This window comes from Biomphalaria glabrata, chromosome 17 (genome assembly GCF_947242115.1).
Source record: "Biomphalaria glabrata chromosome 17, xgBioGlab47.1, whole genome shotgun sequence".
Classification (NCBI taxonomy): Eukaryota; Metazoa; Mollusca; class Gastropoda; family Planorbidae; genus Biomphalaria; species Biomphalaria glabrata.
Window position 1 is genome coordinate 11,891,423 of NC_074727.1, and position 27,228 is coordinate 11,918,650.

General features: G+C 35.0%; 1 protein-coding gene and 1 long non-coding RNA gene across 5 annotated transcripts in view; one reads left to right on the forward strand and one right to left on the reverse strand.

The window, feature by feature from the left end:
• Positions 1-112: 112 nt before the first annotated feature.
• On the forward strand, positions 113-26,813 carry LOC106068089 (uncharacterized). Its single transcript, XR_001217830.2, has 2 exons — positions 113-253; positions 26,014-26,813. It is a non-coding gene; the product is annotated as an uncharacterized LOC106068089 (long non-coding RNA).
• Positions 22,826-27,228, reverse strand: part of LOC106068084 (uncharacterized) — a 30,075-nt gene continuing 25,672 nt past the window's right edge. For 3 of the 4 annotated variants that reach the window (XM_013227378.2, XM_013227380.2, XM_013227379.2), the window contains exons 7-9: positions 26,701-26,820; positions 25,223-25,419; positions 22,826-25,012 (exon numbers count right to left, since the gene is read on the reverse strand). In XM_013227378.2, the coding sequence (XP_013082832.2) occupies positions 23,832-25,012; positions 25,223-25,419; positions 26,701-26,820 (1,498 nt within the window). In that variant the 3' untranslated portion in view covers positions 22,826-23,831. Of the gene's footprint in view, positions 25,013-25,218; positions 25,420-26,700; positions 26,821-27,228 lie in introns of all 4 variants that reach the window. The other variant, XM_013227382.2, reaches the window with a different exon arrangement.

The window sequence follows — 27,228 nt, forward strand, 5'->3', positions numbered from 1 at the left end:
CCAGGGCTTAGTTTGTATCTAGATCTAGATCTGGTTATCTTTTTATTACCCAGATATATATCCATAATGTTATATGCACAGACTCAAATGGATATATAGGCCAAAATAATTTTATAAGTTAATATAGACATGTGTATAAATAATCTTTATTTTTCTCAAAGCTTTTGTGATGTTTGTTTTATATAGATATTATAATATAGATCTTTTTTTTTTTAATATGGTGATCTACAGGTTCTGTTGGAGCACAACAATGGTAAGGACTTTGTCCAAATTTAATGTTTAATGTCTTACACATAGTCTAATAGATAAAAGGGTGACAGCTTGCACACATAAAAATGAAAATTAGTTGAAAAGGGACTTCATATGTGAGATCTATTCTTCTTTTTGCACAACACTATAACAACATATGTTTAAATTTATGAACAAGAATTCTTCAGTCAATTATTGATGTTGAGGTGCTTTGAATTGGCCAACAAAATGTCAAGTGGAAGTGTGTTAGACACACAAATATGAACATACTATATATTCACCTATAGGGCCTATCCTTATATAAATATGTATTACATTGTTCTATGTTATTATGTATCTTTCATAATGTAATCTACACTTTTTAAAATGAAAATTGACTAGATCAAGAAAATATTTATACATCCACAAGGGGAACTTGTGTATATATATATGTATATACACAGTGCTTTTTTGTGACAGTATGCACCCCACTACGGCGTATCGGCACATTTTTCAATGTTGGGAAAAAAATTATTACTTTTCTTGTATTTTACGTTTATTATTAATTTATTGGTAGTTATATCTAATAGTTAGGCAATCCATTAAGTACCGGCACCTATAATTCTTTACTAAAAAAAGAACTATATTTATTATATATTATATATATATCAAACAAGGCTTGTCTCTGAGTCCAAAGATTAGTGAGGAATGCAGTATTTCCCCTGTCTACGCAGCCCCAGCTATGACCTACATATTTTGCAACATCCAGGGCGCCTCTATTATGTCGACCACCTTTTAGCTCACCAATAAAGACTGCCTTTGGCATACGTTCATCTCCCATACGGGATACGTGCCCTGCCCAGCGTAACTGTCAGACCATAAGAATTAAGTTCCTCTATACTGTCCATATATATATAAATATTATAGGCCTAATATATATAATTTAATTGCTTTTTTCTTCCATTTCATCTCCACTCCACACACACACATACAAAATTAAAAAGGTGTTCCACTTAATTGTCAGCTCAATATAATTCTAGCAATATCTTTAGTTATAATATATTTAGAATAATTTAGATTCATATATAGATCTATATATTTTTCTAGTAATTAAAAATGTAAGCTTCAAAGAGTTCCTTAATATTAAGAGTTGCCTATGCATATTATTAATCATATTATATCTATAGTTATAGCCTGCTATAACAAAAGTTTGTATACTTAAATTCATTAGGGCTATAAGTTATAATGATGCAAGGCATAAATAAAAAACACTATTTGACCCAGTCTATATAAGGTAAGACTAAAATTACTAAAAACTAAAAGATGAGTAATTACCATTAAGGAAGTTGTGAGAAAATACACAAACTACAAACAAACTATAAAAGCTTGATCTAAATCTAGAAATTAGATGTAGATCTAGTAGTAGGCCTAGTCATATATACAATAGTCAACTCAATAGTATTAAAGTAGGTAATCTTAAAGTAATATAAATGTAATTGTAATTAATAAGTATGTATATAGTATTATATTAGTCACATCATATGTATTAAGTAGTAGATATAAGTTTAGTATAAGTAGACAAAAGATCTATTATATTCTAGATAGTAAGATAGATCTAATTATAATTTATAATTAGATCTATCTAGAATTCTAGATCTAGATTCTAAAGTATTCTAGACCTATACTAGTCTAGAGTAGATCATGTATTGTAGCAGTCGTAAACAAACATTTAGTAACGTGATAATATTGATAAAACAACGAAAAAAAAAACAAACTGTCACGTGATAACCTTTAAATTGTGTATTAAAAAACTACATCTATACACTTTGAGACAGTTGATTTCACTCAAGTCTAAGTACATACTAGTATAATTACTACAGAATAACAGACACAGTATACAGTCTAAGACAATTATAAGACATCTAGATCTAGAGTGTACTTTTTTTTATATAAGTCATAATAAGTGTCTTATAAAACTATAATAGAGCAAAGAAGAATGTAATGTTTAAAGCAGTTCCAGAATCTTAAACTAGACTCTTATACTACCTTAATACATTAACATAACATAGATCTAGATCTATGAGTCTATATTTATATATATAGATCTATAAGCATAACTATAATATATATATATATATATATATATATATATATATATATATATAGAGAGAGAGAGAGAGAGAGAGAGAGAGAGATAGAGAGATCTACTTCGGATCACGCTCTGTGAGTGTCACTTGTTTATGCAATCCTGTTAAACTTACATTAGTTACATGGGTCATTGATCATAGCAGACTATAATCTATATCAGGCTTGCAAGACTCAGAAGCGGCGCAAAAAGTAGGCGACGTGGGCGGCCTCGCGGTTCGAGGTGCCTCGCAGGTTTTTTTCAATAGGCCTACTTAAAATATGTGCATCTGGTGGTACATAATTGTATAATAGGCCTATATATATATATATATATATATATATATTGTATAATATATATGGACCTCATTCACCAATCGTAAACATACAACATTTAGTCACGTGATCATATTGATAAAACAACGAAAAAAAAACTGTCACGTGACAGCCACTGTGTATTAAAATTAGATCGTAATTTGTATAGAAGAGATAAAGAACCACGTGGCAAAATAGTGTTTGTTTACGATTGGTGAATGAGGTCCATTATCAGAATCCACAACTTCTATTTTTTTTAAAAGTTGAACACGCCACACAGATGTCAAAACAGATTAAAACAGTTAGGCCTACCTAAGATTAGTAGGGTAAAAAAGCAACATAGGCCTATATATATTTCTCAAATGCACCAGAAACCGTAAAGTTTAACAACTTTAAGTTATTTTTAAGATTTGTCATATTAGGGCCTATCAAAATGGGTTAAGTATTCCAAATAGAAGGCCTCTGAGTCCACCCAGCTCTAACATGGGTAGACCTACCTGACACAACTGACACCAGTAAGGGAAAAGTAAAGGCGGTTGGCCGTTGTGCTGGCTACAAAACAACGTCATAAATAGTGTGCCACAGAAAAAGATGACCTTTACATCATCTACCCCAGGGGTTTTCAACCTGTGGGTCGCGACCTAAGACCATCGAAAATATGGATTGTTATTGTCTATTCTTCTATTGCTGTGTGGGTGGGGGTCGCGGCAGAGTGGGGGATTATAATAAGGCCCGGGTCGCCGAGCAAAAAAGGTTGAGAACCGCTGATCTACCACATAGACTCTTAATTACTTATTTTACTTTTACTAAATAGTGGCGTTGAACCTCGTTTTTTTTTTTTTTAAGGGGGGAATTAGCCCTATGAGACGTGGGTAAAGAGCAGTAGGCCTAACTTCCAACCTTTCGAATTATATGAGGAAATGCACAAGTTGATATCTTATTTACCCCTTGTCATTAAATGTTAAGCAGCTATTCTAAATTCGAGTACATATATGTTGTACTAATATTAGAAGATATTACGTCATTGTTTGTTGTTTATGTTTTATGCGAAAACAAAGAATCGGACGGAAATAAAAAGTTAGTTATATATATTATATGTCTACCTTTTATCAAGACAGTCTCGTTATTATCATTATTAAATAGTAACGTCTACAGTAATTTATTATTAATCTGTGACTACAGAACATGGTGTCAGATTTGTTTTCAGATCTTGTGTCAGATCTGGTGTTAGATTAGGTGTCAAATCTAGTGTCACATTGCTTTAAAGTGCTGGTAACAGGTAGATCTTTAGATATAGTCTAGTGGTTTCTAAATTGCTAAAAGTACATTTTATTTGTGGTGTCGTTAGTTCATGTTGTTAGATCTAGATCTAGACATAGAATCTAGAATCAGTACGAATAATGGAATTATTCGATCCTTCTAAACCGTTGTCACTAGACGGTAATCTATCTGGAAGATGGAAAAAATGGAGACAAAGTTTTGAACTGTTTATGGTCGCCACTGAAAAAAATACGAAGCCCGAGCCAGTGAAGAAAGCTTTATTGTTACACCTGATCGGTGAACCCGCTCGAGACATCTACAATACTTTTCAAGTATGTGAAGATGAGACTGTAGACAAAGTAATTGAAAGGTTTCAGAATCATTTTTTGCCTAAGTCCAACACTGTGTATGACAGATTTAAATTCTTTTCAAGAAAGCAGAAAGTCGGAGAAACGTTTGAACAGTATTATACTGATTTAAAGAATTTGGCAAAAGAATGCAAGTTTGACAACCTTCGAGATGAACTCATCAGAGATCGATTGGTATGTGGCATACAGTCGGATCGAGTGAGAGAGAGACTTCTGAGAGATGTAGACTTAACTTTAGAGAAAGCAGCAAGCATAATTCGTGCTGACGAGCATACACAGAACCAAATGATAGATATGAAAGGACTACATGTGGATGCTGCTAATAAATTAAAGAAGACAGAAGATAGAAAGCCAGACAAAACCTCACAGGGAAAAATGGCAAAGAATCATGTAACAAGTTTCATTAGAGATTGCAGATCTTGTGGTGGATCTCACAGAAAAAACAATTGCCCAGCATTCGGACAGACATGCCGAAAATGTAAAAAAAAGAAATCATTTCGCTGTAAAATGTCGTTCGAAACACTTCAAGGCTGGTGATTTACTGGAAGATAAAAGTCAGTCAAGCCAAGTAAATGAATTGTGGTTTGAGGTAATTGGTACAGACAACAATGTCAAAGTTTGGATGGTTGATGTCAATATTATGGGAAAAATAGTCAAAATGAAGATTGACACAGGAGCACAAGCTAATGTGATATCAGAGTCAACGTGGAACAATTTAGAAACTGATACTCAGTTAAAGAATTCAAATACTACCCTACGAGCATTGGGGATGAAGCATTAGAACTGAAGGGAGTTGCATCGGTCACATTTAAAGTCGGCGATGTAGAAGTTAAAGATGATCTGTACGTGATCAAGAAAAGTATAAATCCTATACTTAGACAGTGGTGCCCAACCTTATACAGCCTGCGGGCCATTTTAATTTCCGACACTCGTGTCGCGGGCCACATTAATGAAAAGATTTAAAAAAATGAAATAGTAACTAAACCATTTTAAATAGTCTTATCACAATCCCGTGGATGCAGAAAACCTACTTACAGCCATAAGTCAATTATGTAACAAGGGTTATAGTCGTCTTGTAACGGAAAAAAGTTTTTCTACAAATTAAGTGCTTCTAAACATAGTGATCATACTCAGTAATTGTTTTCGGAAATGTGCAGGTTTATGTATACAAAATGTTGTAGAAATCTATTGTCTGTATTGCTCGAAATGTCTGCATGGAAGTCTGGCGTTCTAAGTCAATCAGTTCCAGTTGGTGTCAATCCTAAGCGGCAATAGAAATGATTTCAAAATCTCTTGTTATGTCATTTAGTTTTGAATGGAGATTTTCACCAACATCGTCCAATAGTTTTGTAATTGTCAGGCCTGGTTGACAGCTTCTACATTTTTCTTTCAGGCCGATTTTATTCCATCACTGATAGCAAGCACTTTTTAATGCTTCAATTCTCTTCTTGAAATGTGAGCAACTCGGTAGCCTCCATTACAGCCGACTCATTTTCTTTATTTCCTGGTAAATATTTGTGTCAATCGGTCAACTCTAGACTTAACTTAGCGACTCTTTTTTTCTTAGTGGCTCAAGCCAACAATGCCACCATATTTTTGTAATGGTTTGTTTTAGGATGTCTTTTTATGTTATGTTCTTTAAAACAGCCACACTCTCTGTAAAAATCAAACATGTTGTCTTGTTAATTTAGATTTAATAAAGATTTGTCCACTTGTTTTAAGTTTTAACATCCAATTCTTCGACATTCCCATGTCATTAACGCACAAATGTTACATGGAATGGCACCAATCATGTTGATGTCAGAAGTACCCGAACCAAAATGAAGAAAAGATGCGCTGCATTACGCACATGAGATGTCAAGGACACGGCTAGCTCAAGACTCGTCCAAGACTCTAAAATAACTGTCAATTCTTGTCGCCAAAAAAACCTACAACCTGTGTTCTTATAGAATAAAAAATGAACATAAATAACTAACAAGACAATAGATTATAGTATGAAATACATCCAAGAAAACGTGAGAGTCCTAACATAGAGAAAATACATTTTTCAACCTTTTTTTAATATATATTTGTTTCATTTTCTTCTTTTTGTGCTGTTTTGGAGAGGCCGGTTAGAACCACGTCGCGGGCCGGATCTGGCCCGCGGGCCGTAGTTTGGGCATCACTGCTATACTAGGTCTGAAGACATCTATTGCTTTAAAACTAATTGAGGCAAAGAGAAATGTCGAAGTACACGATGTCAAGCAACAAAATGAAGTTCCACAAGTGTTGATGAAAAAATATAAGCAAGTATTCGAAGGACTCGGTACATACAAAATGAAGTATCACATTAAACTGACGTCAGATGCAAAACCAGTTATTCAATGTGCGCGCAGAGTTGCACCATCACTCTATGAAGAATTAAAAAGAAAACTCACACAAATGCAACAAGATGGAGTGATCACAGAAGTTGATGAACCAACAGAATGGGTTCATAACTTGGTTATAGCGAAGAAGAAAGATAATTCTTTGAGGTTGTGTTTAGATCCCCGAGAACTGAACAAATATATAATGAGAGAACATTTCACTATACCAACATTTGATCAAATCAATAGTTCACTGGGAGCAGCAAAACTGTTTAGTATACTTGATCAAAAGGATGCATATTGGCAAGTTGAGTTGGATGAACCAAGCTCTTATTTATGAACATTCAATACTCCGTTTGGAAGATACAGATTCTTGAGAATGCCTTTTGGTATATCCTCAGCTAGTGAAGTATTACAGAAACGTGCTTATCAAGTATTCGGAGACATACCAGGTGTACATATCATGTCAGATGACATGCTGATTGCAGCAAAAGATGAAAAAGAACATGATCAAATTTTTGAAAATGTTCTGAAGAGAGCTAGAAAGAACAATGTAAAGTTCAACAAGAACAAGATACAATATAAACTTTCTGGTGTTAATTATCTCGGAAGACAAATTGGAGCAGATGGTATTCGTCCAGATCCAGCTAAAATCAAAGCAATAATGGAGATGCCAGCACCAACAGATCGAACAGGAATTCAAAGACTGCTAGGGATGTTGAACTTTCTGTCAAGTTTCATTCCAAACATGTCAACAATTACCAGTCCATTGCGTGAATTGCTAAAGAAAGATGTATTGTGGCAGTGGAATGCAGAGCAAGAAAATGCTTTCCAACTAATAAAGAAAACACTTAGTGAAGCTCCAGTTCTGCAATTGTTTAACCCAGAAAAGCCAGTTACTATTCAGTGTGACGCTTCTTCTAAAGGGTTGGGAGCATGTTTAATGCAAGAAGATAAACCAGTTGCCTATACGTCAAGATCATTGACAGAAACAGAGTGTAGATATGCACAAATAGAAAAGGAAATGTTAGCTATAGTGTTTGCAGCTGAACATTTTCACCATTATATTTTTGGAAGAACTGTGACTGTACAATCAGATCACAAACCTTTGCAAACTATTGTGACTAAGCCTTTACATAAGATTTCACCAAGACTTCAGTTGATGATGTTAAGACTGTTGAGATATCAATTAACAGTAACTTACACTCCAGGTTCAAAAATGCAAATAGCTGATACGTTATCGCGTGCGTACATCAATGGTCAAGAACAATCAAATTCAAATGATGACATGGTTATGAGAATTCATAGCGCAACAGCACAGTTTCCGGGAAGTGATCAGAAGATTATTGAAATTAGAAGGAAAACTGAATCTGATGCTAAATTAAAACTTGTAATGAATTATGTCAGAGAAGGTTGGCCAAAGATAAAAACTCAAGTTCATGAAACAGTGAAAGTGTATTGGTCATTTAAAGACAGTATTCATGAAGAGAATGGAATATTGTTTTATGAGAACAGAATTATAATTCCTTCAAGTATGAGAAATGAAATTCTTGACAAGTTGCACATAGGTCATTTTGGTCTTGAGAAAACCAGATCGAAGGCAAAACAGAGTGTGTTTTGGCCAGGATTGTCTAAAGATATTTTTTCGACAATAATGAAATGCGCAAAATGTGCAACGTTCAAAAGAAATAATGTGAAGGAAAAATTGCTACCTCATGCTGTACCAGACAGACCATGGAAAAAGGTTGCGACAGATTTGTTTGAATGGCGAAACAATGACTATTTGCTAGATCAGGGCAATGAAAGGTATTTTTGCTAGACATGGCATACCAGAAGAAATAGTGAGCGACAATATGCCATTCAATAGCTATCAATATAGAGAGTTTGCTTCTGAATGGGGTTTCAAGATAACAACATCAAGTCCCAGATACCCTCAATCAAATGGACAAAGTGAGGTGTATGTTGGTATCGTAAAGCAGATATTCAACAAAGCATACAAAAGTGGGAAAGATCCATATCTCGCTATGCTCGAGTATAGAAATACTCCGATAAGCGGACTGCTTTATTCGCCATCACAACTGCTGATGAGTAGAAGACTCAGGGACATCATTCCAACTGATCCCAAACTATTGAAACCATCGGTAGCTGAAAATGCAGAGACATTACTTAACGAACGACAGAGGAAAAGCAAAGTGAGGTACGATGCAAAAGCAAGGTTACCTAAAGACTACTCTGTCGGGGAGAAGGTGAGAGTTCGTCTAGGACAAACATGGCAGAAAGCAGTCGTCATTAAGAAACATCCATCACCCAGATCTTACATCATAAAGACAAATGATGGGAAAACATACAGACGAAATCAACGGTTTTTAAACAAGAGCTACGAAGAAGACATCTCTAGGTACTATGACACCGACGAAGACAATGAACAGCAAACTGTTAGAACAAAAGAAACAGACAATTATAAACCAACATCTAGAGAACTTGCTGTGCCGGTCAAGACAACCAGAAGTGGTCGAGTTGTCAAAATTCCTTGTAAATATAAGTATTAAGAACTTTAAAAGGAAGGATGTGATAATGGCTTCAAAAGGAAGGATGTACTAATATTAGAAGATATTACGTCATCGTTTGTTGTTTATGTTTTATGCGAAAACAAAGAATCGGACGGAAATAAAAAGTTAGTTATATATGTCTACCTTGATCATGACAGTCTCGTTATAATCATTATTAAATAGTAACGTCTACAGTAATTTATTATTAATCTGTGACTACAGAACATATGTAAAATAAATTGAAAGTTCACCCAAAAAAAATGTAGATATTGTCGTTCAAATTTTGTTAATGATATCGCTAATTACATAATTGCAGCCTTCACTGTAAGAAGTTTTTCAGAAATAAAATGAAAAAAAATATTTAAGAAATACCTCACACAAGGAATCTTTATATGTTGCCGTTGTATCAATATAGCCCCTAGACCTTTTAGATGAATATGAGTAGGCCTACTATAATAATTATTAATATTATCGGATTTTAGCAATACTTAAAGAAGGATCTTTCAAATGTTTTTTTTTAATTCTTTTTTTAAATACCATTTAAAAAAAAATAATTAGTTACATGTCCATTATTGTACAGTATATAAGAGAGACATGCCGCAAGATATACTTCGCCCACATAAAATGTAGGTCTTGCGCCGCCACTGACTGGACTGCACTGTATTATTTTCTCTTTAAAGTATCGATTCGCATACAATTACATCTCTGCATGTAGAGTAGAGTCACTATTGCGGAACAGTTTGCAGCTACTTTTAGTTTTCAATTTTTTGTTCCGTAATGGTTAGACCTATGGAAAAACTAAAAGTATCTAGGCATTGCCCATCCATTTTCCTATAAAAATAGACGCTTTGTTTAGTTTTTCAACAGATATTTAAATTTTACATTCAATTCGACTGAGATATGGGTAGTCACAATTACGGAACAGGATTTTTAAAGAAGTCACAATTGCGGAACACGGTAAAAATGTCGGAACAAAGCCTATATAAAGCATATATTTTATTAGTCTAATACTTGAACTCCTTATCCTTTACATTAATTTTATTTTATTAAAGCTTAAGACAACACATTGTCACTTTTAGATTCTCTACCTGTTCTTTAATTGTATTTGACGTCACACTACCCTTATTTTCCTTACAAGTTTTTTTCCCCACTATTCTTTTTGTTATATTAATATTATGATTTGTCTTCATTTTGCTGGACGTATGGTAATCATAAATTATATATTATATGTAATATTATTCTCTAAATGTTTTTAAATTTATGTATACTAATACAAAATCATATTTAAATTCCGATATCTAAATCAGTATGTAAATATTAAGCTCAATGATAGTAAATGCGCAGGTCAAATAAATAACATCTATAGTGTTCCACAATTGTGACTATCTTTAAAAAGGTAAAAACAGGATAAACACCTCCTAATTTTTTAAAAATTGAATTCCTGGTAGATAGCTATGAAATGAAATTTTTCCTCATCCATTTATAAACCGAAAAATATGTGTATCATGCAGGTGATGTGTCATTATCATTTTTAAAAAGCCCTTAAGCCATGGCCTATGCGGTTCTCTTGGTACGTGAAAAATAATGGACGATTCCACACCTGTTAACTTTAACCTGGAGTCAAAATTAATTTTCTGCTGTGAAAGGAAAACCCTTATATTGGAAATGTAGAGAAATGGACCATGCGCAGTACCGTTACAGTAGTTTAGCAGAAAATTTCAAAATAAAATAGATTTTAACTAATTTCGACGAGCTGTTCCGCAAACATGCCTGCTCCGCAATAGTGACTCTACTATATGCCTAGATTCTACATCAATGTAAATTAGAAATAAAAGGATAAGCAGAGAGACTTCATAGATCTTGATCAGGAAACGCAGATGTGTTGTTGTTTTTTTTAATCTCACAGAGATCTGTTGCTCAGAATGGTAATCTATAGTAGTTTCGCTGACTATAGGCTAATTTATATAACTTTGAGACAGACAGAAAGGGATTCGGGGCAAACAAGTCTGAAATAGTCCTTCAAATACTCATGCTTAATTAAAAATAACTATTATGCGGCACTTAGCCTATATGGATCCGTTTAAGGGTAGGACCGTCGGATTTACGGCAGATAGGCTACAGACTGTGCGGGTCGTCATCTTTAGCTCAAACGCAAAAATATAGGCTACACTATTTTAAACAAGATTACAAAGATAATTTGTGGTGAAACACAACCTCATAATCGGCCCCCGAAGTGGTCACTCTGAGAGGTAAAAAGGAAGGTTTCAATATTTTCAACATGAATATCAGGAGCTATGAAGTACAAAAATATCAACAACCACAACCCTAGCTAAAAAAAAAAAAAACAATGGGAAAAAAAAAGTTTCTATTCGCACAGATTTATTATTACTGGTCTAGATCTTATACACATTTAATGAAATAACTGATTTATAATTTTTTTTTAAAGGTAGGGCTTATTTAAAAAAAACAAAACTTTTTTTTAATGTAGACAAAGACACCGACAAACCGAAAGCAGTGCGTTGTAAATGAAGTGAACTATAGGCTACTATTAAATATGTCTACTTACGAACTGAGCTGAGAGGTAAAGCGCTTGACGTCTAAACCGGGGTCCTGATGAGGACTAGGATTTTTAATTTTGGAATTCTTGGGTACCTCTGAGTCCACACAGTTCTAATGGGTACCTGACATTCTGGGAAAAGTAAAGGCGGTTGATCGTTGACACCCTCGTTAACCGTGGGCCACAGAAACAGATGACCTTGACATCATCTGCTCCATAGATCTCAAGATCTGAAAGGGGAACTTTACTAACATAAATGTTTGTTCAGTTATCATTTGCACATATACAAATACACTAATGACTACCAGGTACGTAATTGGTAAACTTCAATACACAGTAATAAAAGAATATCACTGCCACAATTGATGTCTTTACATAAAAACAAGTGACATTAACATACAAGGATGTTTTTAAAAAATCTATTCCTACTTTTGAAACTGATGGTAGTCGATTATTTCATGATTACTAGAAGTCTTTCCATTGAGCTTTGCAAAATCATTAATTGGCATAAATTACAATTGAGAATCAAGATTTCGTCTAATAATTGACAGTTGTATATTTCAAAACATTCTAAGAGCTTACACTTGCTGTTCATCAAGTGAACGTAGACACTGAACTTTCGTCTACACGAGACAGTACGCAAAATGTTCATGTTCATTCAGGTGGCTGCCTGTCGTGCGGTATCCCCGCTGGTCAGTCATTCGGATTTGTCGATGGTCCCGGGTTCATACCCTGTCCGCTGCCATTATCTTCAACTTTGAAGGAACATCCAAAACATGTAAAACATTTTACAAACTAACAAAAATTTTTTCCAACTCATTATTGAATACAAAGAAACATTTGAGTCGAATGCGGTAATTCCCGCTAAAGCCGTGTGACGTAATGTGGAATTTTTTTTCTTAACGTCAAGGTCATTGATAAAAGTTGTAAACAAAATTTGATTTTAAGATGATAAAAAAAAAATAACCATCAAACCAGAGTTTTCAGTGTGAGCAAAGTAACTAGTGTTTTTTTTTTCCTAAGATAAAAATAAAACTGTCAAATTTCAAAGAAAATCCTTAGAGCTGTTTTCAAGCTACAAGAACTTTCTCCTTCCACCCATAAAGACAGTGTAAGTTGTTACAAACAGCCTATATTTAGGATTGACCTGACTGGTTGTAAAGGTCGTTGTCAAGTTGGGAGGGGGGGGTTGGGGGGAAATCACTGGGAAGCGACTTCCAAGCCCTATAGTTGAGAGTCACTCTTGACGACAGGGTCATCTTAACATGTAATAGTGGAGCCTGAACATATTCTCCAAAGAGACACAACTCGGAACTTTTGAAACTGATTTACAAGTAGTACCTATATATATCATCAGATCAACTGAAAATATGACGTTCAACACGGACTATATCTACGATTGGAAAAGACTTTCCTACTAAACAATTCCCGACTAACTCAAACTATAGTCTCCGACTCTGACAATATCCACACTCTCATTCTCTCAGAGTCCAGTCACCAACATCAAAAATTCACACATCTCATCTACCCCTACACACATTCACGTGGACCTGTTGACCAGGATCTCACCATCTTGTGCAAGCCATGGTAGAGTATACCTATAAATGTAGCCCTACCATTACATACACAAACACAGTCTGTGACACAATCTAATAGGTCTAGTTGGAATTGAAAAAAAAAAATGAGCAATCAATATGATTATTCTAAACAAGAAGTTAGTATAGTTCCATGGTTTAAGTCCATCCACAGAAATCTAAATGTCATGTTAGTATTGAAGAGCACCACATTATTGAAATAATAATCAAATATACATCTACTAGAACAAACATAATTGCCTCCTATCCAAGTTAAACTCCTTTTTGAAATCTTATCTTTTCAACACCATGAGGGAAAAAAATGATATAAACATCAACCAGACTGTTTACAACTCAATCCTGACAACATTTAAAAAAAAATTAAACCCATTATTACTTAAGATAAGCCATCCGCTTATAGTGCAGAGTCTAATTTATTACGCAAGCAGAGCCGTTCACTGCAGGTGTGCAATAAACAAATGCCATTTATAATCATTGGTAAGGGGAGACAATTACAAAGTTGGAAATGTACTGGAGATGTTCACTAAGTAGATCTATAAACTGAACATTATAGTCAGGACGCTAAAATGAAATTCCCTGCTGCCAACTAAAAAACAACAACAACAAAGAATTGATCTCTGATTTAACAATACCTCTATGCGTGGTAGTCAGTCGTCGTATCATATCTCCTTTATTAGCCAGCAGCTTCTTAGTTGCCCATTTGTCTCAGGCCCGAGGTCATACACCGAAAGTTTATGCTTCCTATATTTAGTCATTATTTTGTGTTACATACAAACGGAAGAGCTTTAAAAAATGTGATTTCTAGGGGCTAAAAAGTGTAAACAAGTTTTCCTATACCTTTAAAAAATAACACAACTTAGCAACACTTACCACCGGATACAGAATATATAGGACGTAAAAAGTAATCATCTTCTTTTTTTGAAGTAACGTCTGTGATATAGATACAAAAAAAATTCATATATATATATATATATATATATATATATATATATATATATATATATATATATATATATATATATATATATATATATATATATATATATACAGTGGCGTAGCTAGAATATATGATGCCTGGTGCGGTACCTCTTCTTGATGCCCCCCCCCCAAAAAAAAACACAAAACAACTAACTAATTAATAACATTGCAAAACCTTACTTTTTTTTTCAAAATAATATGTAGGCCTATTCATTAATCAAATATTGTTAATTCTTTCATGACCTTAATGACCTTTCATGACCGCAGCATTATCATAGCCTTTGTGTCGATGAAGTCAACAAAAGACTCACGAACCTGCACCCTGTCATTCTCCATGACAACATACCGTAAAATTTGGGAAATTAGATCCAGCTTTGAGATGTCAGGTGTACTGTCAAAAATAATAGAGAAATATTTGGCTTGTTTTACTTGCTGTATGATTTGTTTTTTTAGCGTGATCCACCAATATTGTAATAAATTCAATTTGTATTTGTGGAGACATGTATATATTCGATATGGAACAAAGCTTAGTTCGAAGCACATGCTCCCTCAAGAGTGGATCGTACTTTGATAGTAATTTTACTAACTCTCCAGGTTTTCGTCTCTTGTATAATCAAATCTTGGGCCTTGTTGTCAATATTGTTCCCTACTCTCAGGCAAACTTCAAGTTCCCTCCAAGCAAGCGATGACTGAATGTGAGCTCTGCTGGTCTCATGTTTTTCTATTTTCGGGGATAACCTCCACCACTCATTGAATCCATCTTTGGATTTAAATGAAGATTTGGTACTTGATCTTGTTGAGAAGAGCATGCAGGGGAAGCAAAATAATAAATTTTTTTTTTGGCGAATAACACATCCACTTTCTAAAAACTTTCTCGCCGTTTGACATTTGCCGGAAAAACCAAGCCTTTGAAAGCTTTCTAGCCTTTCCTTTTGCTGATTCTTGGTGTCTATACGCCTCTCTGAATTGACTGTTTCAGATCCTTGAGTGAAAAGGTGTATGCGAATATTATCTGTCATGACATCAGGCCAATCTCCAATGTCGTTCAGTCTAGAGTTTATTATCCTGCTTTCTGTATTGTTTACACTGTCTGATGGTTCAGCTTCTTCAGTATGAATTTTTGAGGACATGCTTGTGTGCTGTCCTTTAGTCTCTAGAACCTGCGGTATTGAAGTATTTTCTTCTTTTCACGATGTCTGCCTCATCCTTTTTTTTTCTGAATTCAATGATAACCGTCTCATCTTGCTTTGTTGCTTTTAATTGTTCAGTTAATTCATACCCATTAACAGCTCGCCTATAGTCGGTGGACTCTGGCAATGATGTGACTTGAAATTGTCTCGATGCTTCTTTAGACTTAAGAAATTTAAGAAACGCACCTCACTGCAGTCAAAGAAACTGCTTTATGCGGATGACATTGTCCTCTGGTCAACCGGCAAGAAAGCCGACCAAATACAGGCGGCATTACAAGCAGACCTCCAAACCATCTCCTCGTATTGCGACAAATGACAGATTCAGATAAACATTGCCAAAACGACCTGGTCCCTGTTCAGCCTATGGATCGACATTCTTAAGGCTCCATTCGAGCTTCAACTTAGTGGGCTGCGACTCCAACGTGAAAACACGCCAAAATATCTAGGGGTGACCCTGGATAGAAAGTTGTCAATGCTCCAGCACGTCAAGGAAGTTGAAAGAAAAGCCTCGGAGAAGTTAGTGTTACTAAGAAAGCTGGCCAGCACAAAGTGGGGTGCCAAAGCTTACATGCTACGCACATTGTACTTAGGGGCAGTCAGATCACACATTGAGTACATCTATACAGTTCAAGTATATGCTAGTAAAACTGCCCTCGAATCACTTGACCGAGTACAATCACAGGCACTAAGGTTCATTTGTGGCACCTTTCGGACAAGCCCAACAAACGCTGCTGAAATCTTAACAAACGAGGCCCCTTTACATTTAAAGAGGGAGAGGGCGGTACTTACAGCCTATGAGCGCTATAAAAGGGGCGACAACATGTACCGTGTATCCGAAATAAATCTAGTAAATTAGAGTCAAACTGTTCTATAGCTTACATTGTATGGAAGAAATAGTCAAGGAGATGAAACAAAATAGCGACATGACTAGTTTATAAATCGTTAGTTCATGTTTAAAATACAGTAGTTTAAGTTTGTTCGTGTCCATACAATTAGTCGTTTTTACTGAAAAGCTCACGGAAATAGGAAATTAATACACACTGAGGGAATCTTGGTGCCCCTCTCCACTTGGTGCCCTGTGCGGCCCGCACCACCCGCACATTGGTAGCTACGCCACTGTATATATATATATATATATATATATATATATATATGAAGTTTGTTTTTTTTAAAACAGATAATTGTTTGCTACGGGTTGGCCTACGGTATTGCATCGATCATACGGGTGAATTCAAAATGTTTGAACAGGTTGTTTGTTGATAAGACGGGAAATGTTATACGTTGAGCCTGATAGTTATAGTTATAGAAGATCCGAAGTAATTTTTACGTCGCGACTATGCAAAATCTTTTATCATACGGAATAACTTGTTTGCAAAGCAACGCTTCATCTAAAATGTTGCGTGCCTAGAAAACATTATAAAAAGGGCATCAAATATCACACGCACAACATTACCATATCTAAATGAACTTTCTGAACAAAAATGTCTAAGAAAAAACGGAAAAATCTTGGAAGACAACAGCCACCCGCTCCATCATAACTAAGTCAATTCGTCGCGAAATGGGCGACTACTGTCAATCAAGACAAGAGCAGAGCGGTATAAAAATTCGTTCGTACCTTACTCGGTCAGACTATATCAGCGCCACTCGTTGTACAGGAAACATGGTAAGGACCAAGATGCTTGTGTGTAGTCGCTGAATGAACTCTTTAAGTTGTGTCTGTTCTATTTATGTGTAATGTTATAACTCTGCCATGCGCACCGACGTTCAAGTGCAAAAGGTGCGCACTGCTAGAAACTAGACTGAGAAGGATGTTGACATTAGAAGAAGAACGATTTCCGCCCAAGTCTAGAGCCGAAGTGAAAAGACTGTGCTAAAGACTGATGTTGTTTTGTGTGCTTGAAATGTCCTGTGAATAAACATCCTTGCATCCTTGAGTTGCCTCCCTTAAGTTATTACATTGGTGTCAACGGAGGCCTCAGGTAGAAGCTTATTTAAAATGACATCAATGAAACGGCTAGACGAGCTGGAATTGAAGGATCTGAAGGTAGAGCTCGAGTGGAGGCGTCTGAAACGCTTTGAAAAGAATAAGGACATTCTAATAGCACGTCTTCGGCAGGCTCTGGTTGATGAAGGGAAGGATCCGGAGACATATTTGTTTGAGGTGGATCCAGATATCGGCGATCTCCTGGTCACCATGCAGGACCTGTTACGAAAACAAGGCGAAAAAATGTGTTCCTTGCAGGATTCGATGAATTAATTGATGGACAAACTGATACGTAGCCTACCGTGCAAGGCCAGATCGATACTTTAAGAGAGAAGAGTCCAACATCATTCAACAACAATGAACCGTTACTCATTCAAGACTGTGGTGTACTGATAGTTACAAAGAATGCGTCGATCTTAACAAGAAGTACACAGATAGCTGAACCGGACTTCAGGCATTACTCAAAGGTTACAATCACAAACTTGTCCTTAGTGGTGAAGTAGCTCAATAGTCTTCTATCAGCAAACAGCAACACACTTATCAACTCATCAACTGCTTCTCCTAGGGGTTCTTCAAAACTTGGGTCCTAATAATTGCTTCATCTTCTCACAAGACACACAGTTAACACCCAGAAACTGGCCCTAGAACAATAATATTGCAAAACATCGATATAGTCTAATTATAACCAGTTAAACAACCTTTACATAGTGTAAAATTGCAATTAACTTATCCACTAAAAGTGGATAGAGGACAATGGTATCAACAATTTAATAAACATCTGACATAAGACAAACAGTATTTAAGTCAACAACATGGCCTCCTGTCATTAGGTATGCAATTTAATTAAATTTATTAATAAAATTCGCTCCAATCATAATGAGCAATATCTTTGGTCGCTGACAAGAACTCCTTGGTAATGGTGTGAGGTTTCTGAACTTTGGAAATTCTGAGAGCAACCAAACAATTAGATTCATTGGCTGATATGTTTTAATTATGGTACTTGCCATCTGAGTCTAAACTAAACTACTGTATGTCGTAATAGGCAAAGCTCTGACCTTTGTTTGGATTCAATACATACGAAAGAGAGAACTTCATTACAAAAGTCGCATCGGGGTTTCTGAATTGAACTATTGAAGAAAGACAATACCGAACCCCCCCCCCCACACACACACAAAACTCCTCATTCTCTTTTCTTTTATTAACTTTCTTTAGTTCGAAGTCCGCGTGTTCAAGAGTTGTTCCATAATGAATTTATTTCCATTGATTATAATACCTTGGAGTATTATTAACTGAATATTTTTCACGACTTGATTAGATCTTTATCAAAGAAATGTTTGATCCCGCAATGGTGTTTTGACGCTTTGATGGACAGTAAATTCATTTGTTAAAAAATTTATTCTATACCGGTAACAACGGAGATGTTGTCTGAAACATTTATTTTTGAATGACAATTAAAAACAACAAAGAACCAATTTAAAACAAGGTTACAAAGACAGTTTGTGTGGAAACACAAACTTAAAATCGGCCCCCTAAGTGGTCCACCCAGGCAGGCTTCAATATTTTCAGAAAGAACATCCAAATGAAATTATATCAAAGACAAATGAGAGATAAGAATGGAGAAAGAAGGTTGACAGATCTTGTGTAGTGCCCCAACGGTACAGCAGATCAAAGGGCCTAATGAATATCTAATTGATCTAATTGTTTTGTAAAGGGTCAATCTTTTATTCCTCAAGAAACAAACATTTCCGTAAAAAAAAAAAAAAAAAAAAAAAAAAAAAAAAAAAAAATAGAAAAAAAATTCCTTTGTTTAAGTGCTCTATAGTGTGTTCCTACCGTTGGTGTTTGAGCGATAATATGAAAAACTACTTATTTATTGTTGTTTTAAATTATGTAAAACTTATGCTCACTAAATAGATTTTTTCTCTTGAAAAAAATATTAAACATTTTATGTGTGTAAATATAGTACTTAGTATAATAGAACTTACATAACCTAACAATACAAATGTAAAAATAATATTTTTTTGACAAAAAATCTACAACCGTTTGCATAAATGTGTTATAATTATGGAAATTTAGTATCTCCCCTGATATAGAGACTTCCGTGTTTGTTACTATTAATAGTGAATAGTTGTAAACGTGGTGTATTTTTATGAAACAACTGCTTGCATAAGTGATTTTAAAAAATTAGATTTTTCGCTTTCAGAAAAAAAAAAAGGAGCCGTTGCATCAGAACTTTGGATGGTCTAAAATATTGTGATGTCGGATTTTCACTATCTTTTCTAGTTTACGAGATATAAACGGGACGGACAAACAGACAGGCCACACAAAACTAATAGCGTGTTTTCTCCTTTCGGGGGCCGCTAAAAAATTGCCACCCCCCCCTCCCCTAATCTTTTGATGGTCGAACTCTTAGGTGACCCCTAGCAAATGGTCATTCAAGCCCCAAAGGGGTCGCGACCCACAGGTTGAGAACCCCTGACATATCATATACCCGCTAATGTGTAGAGCGGAAACCATGTGCTAATAATGGCCCCGGTATTATAGATATGCCTAATACAATACCGGTACGGTACTAGATGTGACACCGTGTTACATTAACCGTGAAGGCAGACAATGATTCGTCATAATAGATCTGAACTTAATGAACTCGAGTTACTTAGGTCATGCTTATTAGTTTTTCCTAAATGTTTGAAAGCTATTATTTTTCTTTTAAATACCAAAGAATTACGAAGAAAGATAATTCATCTTACAATTACATATTATGTTACAAGTTGTATCCCCTTTACGTTGAATCATACAAGTCACAATTCTGCTGAATTCATCAAAGAGAGTGGTACTCTGGTTTCCTCCATAGCTGTGTTGCGGTGCTGAGCCTTCATAAGTCAAGCTGGGGGAAACAGTAGTGGAGCCTTATTTAGGTAAGGTACAGGACTTACCAACTTTGGTATTCTGTCCAACAGCTCTTGCAAGGTAGTGCCAAACGAAACGCGTACAGGTAGCATTCTTTGAGTTCACATCAACATGGGCTACCAAGAATATACCCCAGAGAGGCCGAGCTGCCAAGCTATCAACGCCTGTGATTCATAAGGTGCATCCATCGACTTTCTAAACAGCCATACGATATAAAGTAAAAATACAATCACAAAAACAACAACTGAATTTGATAGGTAGGACTATTGCTAATCTAAACATCAAGTTCAGTCTACATTGGTCTGGCACTAGGATGAAATGTTGTCAATGTTAATAAATGAGGTTAACACTTAATATATTGTATATTACAATCAGTTCATTTTCTTTTATAAACTTCTTTTAAAATGAAAGATTGGAGTATGTCTTAAACATTGGCACTAACAATCGGGGAAAAAGGGGCACCACCGGGATAGAGCTAGCATGAAGGAAGGGTCCTAGATTGTAGATGGCTTACGCATCAGAAGTGGAAATGAGGGTGAAAGTGTAACAGTACCTGGTGATCACAGATGTCCTACCCGTGAATCAAGGATTGGCTTCTTTAGTCACATGAGAAGTTGCCAAGTCTAATGAGAAGTCAAATTCCACCTACTTTACAACTTAATTGTCAAGAGTACTGGTATGTCCATTGAAAAGAAAGTGAAAGGACAGAGTTTTAAAATTTGGTTGCAAATTTACGCAATGCCTCGAGTGTAATTTGAAAAAAAATTATATGCTAATTATGGAGCTGACAGAAGAGACAAATAGGAATGTAAAGTTACAAACATCTTCCTATTAAGTCATCTACCCTCATTTCTATCTTCAGGAACTTTCATTACTCTAGTACAGGGGTGGGCAACCTTTTTGTATCGAGGGCCGCATTATCAAAATTTTGGGAATGGGGGGCCGCACACACACACACACACACATATATATATATATATATATATACTTACAACTTAGAAAAATACGCTAGCTAACTGTATGATGTCTTTTAATTCATATTTATAGGCCTACTGTATTATACATTCGCTTTTCCTTTTTTTCTCACTCCAAATTAAGGGATTTACCACAATAATTAGCAATTTCTGAAACCAATTTAACGATTTTTTTTTTATTTCCTAATGTCTTTTTATATCACGACATTTCACCACAAATGTACAGTTGTACTTAATGTTAAGTATTTAACTGTTTACACTCGTGTGTAATGTTCCGGAATTGTGGAACTAGCTTTCTAGTTGTTATACTTGTGACTGCTGTCAAATTACAGTCATTCACCATCGACCTCTGATTACACTTGTTTATTTTCCACAAAATAAATACTTGTTCACAGATGTATGTGTACCCAAATAATGTTAAAGCTTAGCAGCAAAGTTTTTTTAAGTGTGGAAATACAGCTTCTGGCACCCATTAAGGCTTCATCGGAAGTACTGACTTGAACTTCTCTTACAGGTCATAATTTGCATGGCGTTATGTTCTATGGAGCTGAATCAGCTTGTGCACTAAATGGTGAGCTGATGGTATTGAAAACTGGTTCTTGACGTCTTAAAAATTGCCTTTATAAATTCCATAATTTAAGAATCCAAAGAAGTCTGGTACTATTAACCAGTTCACTAGAAATATTTTCACCTTTCAACAAAGGAAAATGACAAAACCTGTTTTCACCTGCTGGCCTGGAGAAATTGCAAAGCCTTGTTTGAAAACATTTAAGATACATTACATAAGCAAGCAACCTATTGCAATAGCTACCATGAAAAACATAAAATGTCTTAGAAATATTAGTAGCAAAGTCACAATGTCCTTCAAAGAACATAGAAATTTCTACTTTGAGAATTTATATTCTTCTCATTACCTTGTACATGCTAAGCCAGCTGATACATCGGAATATTTAGTTTCTAAATCTTCAAGTACTTTTCTAAACTGTCTGTGGTTAAGGCCCCCTAGCTCTGATGACTTTTGTTAGTGTCCTATATGTAACTGTAGTTGGAGGAGAAAATATGCAGCTTTGTGCAAACTTTTCTATTTAGAGTTGATGGTTAGGATATTCTTTTAAAAAAATTTTCTCAAGTCAAAGATCGGGCTCTATCAGTTGTTACACTTTCATTCTTGTTCCAAGCATACCCAACACTCAAAACAGTTCTTCAAAGCATTGAATAAATACTGGCCTGAGATTGTGTTTCAGACTTTTCATAACGAGAGTTTCGATAATTTATAAATATATTATTATTAGAAATATTTTTATATGTATATTTAAACTGTGGGCACATGATTTCTGTAGGTATCCGCAGGCCGTAATTTGCCCACCCCTGCTCTAGTGCATGTATTTTTGTACTCTAGTTTATTACATATTTTTTAAAAATAAAAAACAAAAAAAAACGAATGAATAGATAGTAAAAACAAAAGAAAAACATTTTCTTTATTTTGGAACTGGAATTATGTCACAATAAAGCTGAAATAAATTATTGTATACATGCTATAAATAATGAAATGTACAGACATCATATATACATCTGTTATCATGTATAAATCTGAATCTGACATCAACTTCTGTACAAATAAATGTTAGCCCACAAAATAGGGAATGATTACCATTATGAAACAAATGCAACACAAATGACACGAGTGATACCCAGTACCCCCCCCCCCCCCTTCCCTCTATATCTGTACACAGTCTTGACAATTTACAAGTATATCAAACATTACTCTTGTTAAGTCTCTTCATTTTAAGTTTTATTCCTCAGTTGAATTATCTTTAAAGTAGCCGTGAAATCTGCTTGCTTTTTCTTTCCCTGTGCAGTTGAAATTAAATGCAGAGAAATATATTTACATGAAATCAAAAGAGATTATCCTAGTAGCTTTAAAGCATTTAGATATTAATGAATCTTGCTCAAAATGTTATGTACTAATAAGTTTTTTATAACAAGCCTATGTACATTTGAAGTATAAGTTACCTGCTTTCAAAATGTACAAAGATGATCAATATATGAAATGTTCATGCTTTAAATAGACTACCATTAACAATGCATCCCAAGTAACATCATATACTTCAAACAGAAGAAAAAAAAAACATTATGCCAACAAAAATTTACAATAAATCCTTTCCAGATTATTGAGTAAAAAAATAATTAAATAAACAATAATCTCTAACTCTATTTACAATGTAAGACAATATTCAGGCAGTTATATCTTTCCAACTAAACAGCCAAATAGAATCCTTTCACACACACACACACAAATACAGTTCCCCATACTCTAAAACCATTATATTTTGTATTGTTAATGGCTTTGCATTATTTGTTACAATAAAAGAGGAAATGCCTCCTAAAGACCACAACCCAATAGCTTGACAACTCTGCAGCAAGGCACACAGTTTTGTGCTCAAGAAAAAGTCACTATACATCCAACAGCAATTCAGAATGATCTGGTGAAGAGGAAGCACTGCGCTCTTCTATGTTGGAGGGAGACATGGAAACGCCATCCCCAAGAGAGATCATAGGAAGTGGGGAAGCCAGAGTTATGTCATTATCAAAGTTCACCTCATCCAGGTCGTCATCATCATCCTCCTCATCATTATCATTGTTAGGCTCCTCATTGTTTTCATCGTCCTCTTGATCATTGCTCTGCTGGGCCGCTAGAAGAGTGGAGTCTTTGCTCCGCATTAAAGCAGAAGATTCAGAGCTCTTCAGCTCCTCACTAGCTCCATCCATATGATCTTGTTCATGAGGTTTGTCTGGAGTACTCTCAACAGGTTTGGAGTTGATGTTTCCAAACTGTATGATCATCAAGTCTGACTCAAAGCCAGGTAAATTCATTCCCTCATTTGGAACATCAGGTGCCTGAGGCTCTGAGTCCTGACTGGCTTCATAATCACACTCATCCAAAGTTCTGTGTGCATCACTCCCTTCATCCATGTCATCATCTTCGCTGTCATCTTCATTCCTGCTCTCTAGCTCGTCTATTCTTTCCACAACCATCAGCCTTCCTTCTTCATCCCCTTCATCAAAGTCTTCAGCAGGTTCTTGGGTGTCAGAGGCCATTTCAGAGGTAACTTCACCTTCATAAGCAGTGTCCTCCACTGAGCCATCTTCCACAGAGTCCTCAAAACAGCCTAACTGGCTTAATAAAGAGTCATTTATTTTCTCCAGTACCACCTCGGGGGACAGATTCAAAAGCATTTGGGAGTCATTTAACTTAGCAGTGATCAGTTCCCTAAGTTTTTCCTTTGAGTCCATTTCAAGCTCTGACATTCTAGGCTCAAAGGGACCATGGCTGGATTCCAAATGTCGCTGAATCTCAGTCCTGTCCAGGTGGATGTACTCACAATAGCCACATTGATACAAGCTGCACTGAGAATGCAGTTCAACATGTAACATAATGTCTGCTTCATGGACTATTTCTGCACAGCAAATAAAGCACTTTGCATGCGCTGTGCCTCCAGAAACATCCCGGACCTTGTATTGAAACTCTTCATGTTGCTCTGCTGTGTGCAGACGGAAGTTATAAAGACTTTCTGTAGAGTATGAGCATTCACTGCAATTAAACATCGTCACATTCTGCTGGCTCGGTTTCATCACTTAAAAACAAATGAAAAAATTAAATTATTATTTAAAAAAAAATAATTAAATGGCTTTGGCTTTTTTTTTTTTTTTAAATTTAAGATATAAAAAACATATAAAAAGTCTCCCTTCCCCCCAACAAAAAAACAACAATTAAAAAAAAAATGAATGACAATGGCACAGAAAATTACAATGATAAAAGTGAAAAAATTGCTACCCTTACTCACGTTTTCCGAGGTTGGAGGATTCCTTATCTGAAAGATCTGACTCTAGTTTAGCCGCCGCTATTTGTTTTTCTATTGAAGTCATCTTTCCTTTACCTTTGCCTGTACCTGTGGAGCCAGCAACTCCTGCCCTCCTTAAGTGGATTACCCAAAGCTGCTGTCCTTTATGTAAACAGTACTGATGGCGCATCAACTTTTCTCTGAAAAAAACAAAAGGGAAAATAATTAAATTGTACATGCTAAATTTATTGAAATACATTTTTTTAAAGTTACAGAAATTTTGAAATTAAGTTTTCTCTTTTATTTGTTATTATAAAATCAAGAGACAATAGTTTTAAGCAGTAATTTTTTGGGGTGCTAAATTAGCGAGCGTTTAACTATAAACATTTTTGTTTGTACATATTAATCAATCATAAAATTAAACAAAAAAATTGCCAAGGCCCTTAATCTCTCTTCTTAACCACTGTCAATATCTACATAATTATTTTTTAGTCTATTTATTAAAAGATGATGGATGACTCCAAGTGACCTTTGTGAATGACTCCTCAATGTTTTGATTTTTGAGAATGACCAGTGTGTAATTTGCAAATAGAGGGTGAATAGCCCTGTAACAGGTGGCCATGTTGTTGACTTAAATACTGTTTGTCTTTATGTCAGATGTTTATTAAATTGTTGATACCATTGTCCTCTATCCACTTTAAGTGGGTAAGTTAATTGCAATTTTACACTATGTAAAAGTTGTTTAACTGGTTATAATTAGACTATATCGATGTTTTGCAATATTATTGTTCTAGGGCCAGTTTCTGGGTGTTAACTGTGTGTCTTGAGAAGATGAAGCAATTATTAGGACCCAAGTTTTGAAGAACCCCTAGGAGAAGCAGTTGATGAGTTGATAAGTGTGTTGCTGTTTGCTGATAGAAGACTATTGAGCTACTTCACCACTAAGAACAAGTTTGTGATTGTAACCTTTGAGTAATGCCTGAAGTCCAGTTCAGCTGTAGATTATGTAGTCAAATATTTTTTTTTTAAATATTGTTAATTATTGATTACCTTATTGAAACAATTATCATTATTCTTTACCAAACTAATTTCTATTATAATTTTTTTGTTTGTTCTATTCTATATAAATAATCACTATACGTTATGTTCATGGAAACACCCCTGGGTGTCAATTATTACTAGAATAATTTGCTTCTATGTTCCTGTCAATCATTAGCCTTCATTAATATGTGAACAGTTTCTATTTCTTAGACTGTAGCTACTTCTGTTTAGTCCTAGATTTATAGTAAGATAAATGTTATTTAAAAAACAAAATGTGGTTAAGATTTTACATTTGCAATGAGATTACTCTTCACAACTCCTGAACCAGGTTAATTCAAGTACAGACAACTCTTTGCAATGAGATTACTCTTCATAACTCAATTAGGTTAATTCAAGCACAGACAACTCTTTCAATTTAGAAAAGAGCAGTTGTAACTTACTTTCCAGAGAAGGAACGACTGCAATAAGGACAAATAAATCCTTTAGGCTGGTGAGATTTCAAATGGGACTTCATTGCTTGGATCACACAGGAGGAAAAGTCACATGTCTTACATTTGAATCTGAAATCATAAAAGGACATTAATAATTTTGTTTACAACATTGAATCCCTCATTATCAAAGAGGGATGGACTCTCACAAGGTACTCTTGATAAAATACTTTCTTAGTGTAAACAATGTCATTAATTATTTATTAAACATATAGAGTCTTGTTTTTTTAACACACCCAAGTTCTTTTTTGTAAATCTATAAATAGATCAGGATTTGTTTTATAATTCCATTGTATCCAATCGGACATGAGTAATTTAGTACCGTTGAGAGTATTTATGTAGATTTATTAAAAAAAAAAACATTTAACCAAAATAAAATACAAGAAGAAATGGTGTGGATAGGTTCTTCTCAGAGAACTATTAGTAAGGTTGTTTCCCTTTCAATAAAAATGAATGAATGAAACTTCATTGAGGAAAACA